This window comes from Sapajus apella, unplaced genomic scaffold, assembly GCF_009761245.1.
Source record: "Sapajus apella isolate SASKATOON/1434 unplaced genomic scaffold, GSC_monkey_1.0 scaffold202, whole genome shotgun sequence".
NCBI lineage: Eukaryota > Metazoa > Chordata > Mammalia > Primates > Cebidae > Sapajus > Sapajus apella.
Window position 1 is genome coordinate 379,503 of NW_022437142.1, and position 2,603 is coordinate 382,105.

Genomic DNA, 2,603 nt, shown 5'->3' on the forward strand with positions numbered 1-2,603 from the left:
AGCAGAGTCTTGCTACTTTACCTAGGCTGGAGTGCAGTGGTGCAATCTTGGCTCACTGCAACCTCTGCCTTTGGGTTCAAGCAATTCTCCTGCCTCAGCCTCCCCAGTAGCTGGGATTACAGACAAGAGCCATCACACTCAGCTAATTTTTGTATGTTTAGTAGAGATGGCATTTCACCCTGTTGGCCAGGCTGGTCTCTTAACTCCTCAAATGATCCACCCGCTTCAGCCTCCCAAAGTGCTGGGATTACAGGCATGAGCCACCACCCCTGGTCTTTCTTTTTTTAAATAAAAAGGATCTTGCTTTGTTTCCCAAGCTGGAGTTCCAGGGTGCAATAATGGCTCGCTGCAGCCTTGCAGTCCTAGGCTCAGGCAGTCCTCCCACCGTAGCCCTCTGACTAGCTGGAACTGTTGTTACTCAGGCACATGCCACCATACCCAGCTAATTTTTAAATTTGAATTTTGTGGAGACAAGGTCTCCCAGTGTTGCCCAGACTGCCCTATACTCTGGGACTCAAGGGATGCTCTCATCTCAGCCTCCCAAAGTGCTGGGGTTACAGGCCTGAGCACCGGTCCTTGCTCCCAACAAGTCGAACTGTTCCCTACACAGGTTCCCGCCTCTGCACAGGCAGTTTCTCCTGTCAGAAATGGCCTTCGTGACTGTTCACTGTGCTCACTGTCTTCCCGGAAAGCAGTCTAGAGATTCCCGAGTCCTCTGTGCTGGCTTCTGTGCTTTTGCTGTGAGCTCCCCTCTGGAAACCCCAAGTGGCAGTTATCACACTGTATTGTAATGATTACTTTTTCAAGTAGACGGTGAGCTTCATGTAGGAAGCTGTGCGTGATCTCTTTCTCTCTTCAGCATCATAGACTATACTAAGTATTTTTGTATAAATAAGACTAGATCCAGTACAGCTGAAATTATGCTTGGCATGATTAATAAAGTTAAGAAGGTTCAGGTGCCCAGGGGATGGGGGTTCAGAGGAAGGTGGAATCTGTTCTGGTTGAGGAAGGAGCACCCAGGGCCTGGAGGGATTGGACAGTCCAGGAGAGATTCGGAGGAAGGTAGGAGAAGGGAATAGGAAGCATGGGAAGCAGAGGAACGCAGGGCTATCTGGGCAACAGAACGGCGGCTTTCTGAAACAGATGGGTATCTTTGGCCTGCAACTGGACGTTCCCTTCCTTTGTTTCAGTGTGGCTTTTTTAAAAGAAAATATCAACAACTGAACTTGGAGAGCATAAGGAAAGCCCAGCTGAACACAGAGAATCTGTTCGCAGAAGACAATTAGGACTGCGCCATTACCATTGGGAGGGGCTGTCATCCAGTCCTGGGATGTCGAGACCCGGGTCCTTCTGATGACCTTCATGATCTAGAGCAGCATCAAGCTGTTTGTAGAATATTAGTTTGTAACCATACGCTGTCCCAAAAGTGTCTGTGCATTGTGCAAAAAGTAGACTTGGGAAACATTTGGTGTTAAATAAAGTTACACTTCCTTTACAGTAGTGCCTTGAATCTGGAAATACAGTATTATTTATGGTTTGCAGTATATTTTGTCTTAGAGAGCAAGTTTTCATTCTTATTTTTAATAATTATTGATTGTATCCTTTCAGGTAATTCTTAAGTATTGGTTTTGCAGATTTCCAAAAGAAACCCTTTGGGGTTTGTTTTTTGTTTTTTTTTTTTTTGAGACGGAGTTTCACTCATGTTACCCAGGCTGGAGTGCAATGGCGTGATCTCGGCTCACCACAACCTCCGCCTCCTGGGTTCAGGCAATTCTCCTGCCTCAGCCTTCTGAGTAGCTGGGATTACAGGCACGTACCACCATGCCCAGCTAATTTTTTGTATTTTTAGTAGAGACGGGGTTTCACCATGTTGACCAGGATGGTCTCGATCTCTTGACCTCGTGATCCACCCGCCTCGGCCTCCCAAAGTGCTGGGATTACAGGCTTGAGCCACCGCGCCCGGCCCCCTTTGGGGTTTTAATTTAAACATAAAGGTTAAGTTTGGGAGCACTGGTATCTGTATAAAACTGCCTTTCTACTCAAAAATATGACATTTCTCTGCTTGCTGAGATTTTTTTTTTTCTTTTGAGATGGAGTTTTGCTCTAGTTGCCCAGGCTGGAGTGCAGTGGCACCATCTTGGCTCACCGCAACCTCTGCTTCCCGGGTTCGAGTGAATTCTCCTGCCTTAGCCTCCTGAGTAGCTGGGATTACAGGCATGCGCCACTACACACAGTTAATTTTGTATTTAGTACAGATGGGGTTTCTCCGTGTTCGTCAGGATGGTCTTGAACTCATGACCTCAGGTGATCCTCCCGCCTCGGCCTCCCAAAGTGCTGGAATTATATACACGCATGAGCCACCACACCTGCCCCAGGATTTTTTAAAACACTCTACAGGGCCGGGCGCGGTGGCTCAAGCCTGTAATCCCAGCACTTTGGGAGGCCGAGGCGGGTGGATCACGAGGTCAAGAGATCGAGACCATCCTGGTCAACATGGTGAAACCCCGTCTCTACTAAAAATACAAAAAATTAGCTGGGCATGGTGGTGCGTGCCTGTAATCCCAGCTACTCAGGAGGCTGGGGCAGGAGAATTGCCTGAACCC

General features: G+C 48.0%; 1 protein-coding gene across 1 annotated transcript in view; it reads left to right on the forward strand.

Moving 5' to 3' along the window:
- Positions 1–1,544, forward strand: part of ITGAE (integrin subunit alpha E) — an 81,426-nt gene extending 79,882 nt beyond the window's left edge. The window contains exon 31 of the mRNA XM_032270061.1: positions 1,191–1,544. Within this exon, the coding sequence (XP_032125952.1) occupies positions 1,191–1,286 (96 nt within the window). The 3' untranslated portion in view covers positions 1,287–1,544. The remainder of the gene's footprint in view (positions 1–1,190) is intronic.
- Positions 1,545–2,603: the final 1,059 nt, after the last annotated feature.